Raw genomic sequence first — 336 nt, forward strand, 5'->3', positions numbered from 1 at the left:
AAAAAAAAGCACAAACCTGTGAGCAAAAATCTTCCTTGCACCAACAATCAACACAACATCACACAGCTCCCTCCTCTTCTGCAGCATGTTGATGTTTGCCAATGCCAGCTTGGGATGCTTGTCTGAAGCATAGGGGAGCCCCGTGGGCGAGGGGGGTCCCCGCAGGGACGTCTCCCCAGCAACTGCCACCCCCTCATCTCCCCCCGCCACCCGCACAACTGTCTGTCCTACACGAAGATTCATCATTGTTTCAGTCGGACCTTCCATACTGTGGGGAAAAGAGGAGAGGTAGCAGGCTGAGTTTCACATGCTAAAGAAGTTATTCTCCGATAAGGG

At 52.7% G+C, this 336-nt stretch overlaps 1 protein-coding gene across 2 annotated transcripts in view; it reads right to left on the bottom strand.

The window, feature by feature from the left end:
* Positions 1-336, bottom strand: part of LOC119592175 (kelch-like protein diablo) — a 9,169-nt gene that overhangs the window by 5,520 nt on the left and 3,313 nt on the right. The window contains exon 1 of one of the 2 annotated variants that reach the window (XM_037940998.1): positions 17-267. In XM_037940998.1, coding sequence (XP_037796926.1) covers positions 17-267 — 251 coding nt within the window. Of the gene's footprint in view, positions 1-16; positions 269-336 lie in introns of those variants that run through there. The other variant, XM_037940997.1, reaches the window with a different exon arrangement.

The sequence above is a fragment of the Penaeus monodon genome, chromosome 29 (assembly GCF_015228065.2).
Source record: "Penaeus monodon isolate SGIC_2016 chromosome 29, NSTDA_Pmon_1, whole genome shotgun sequence".
NCBI lineage: Eukaryota > Metazoa > Arthropoda > Malacostraca > Decapoda > Penaeidae > Penaeus > Penaeus monodon.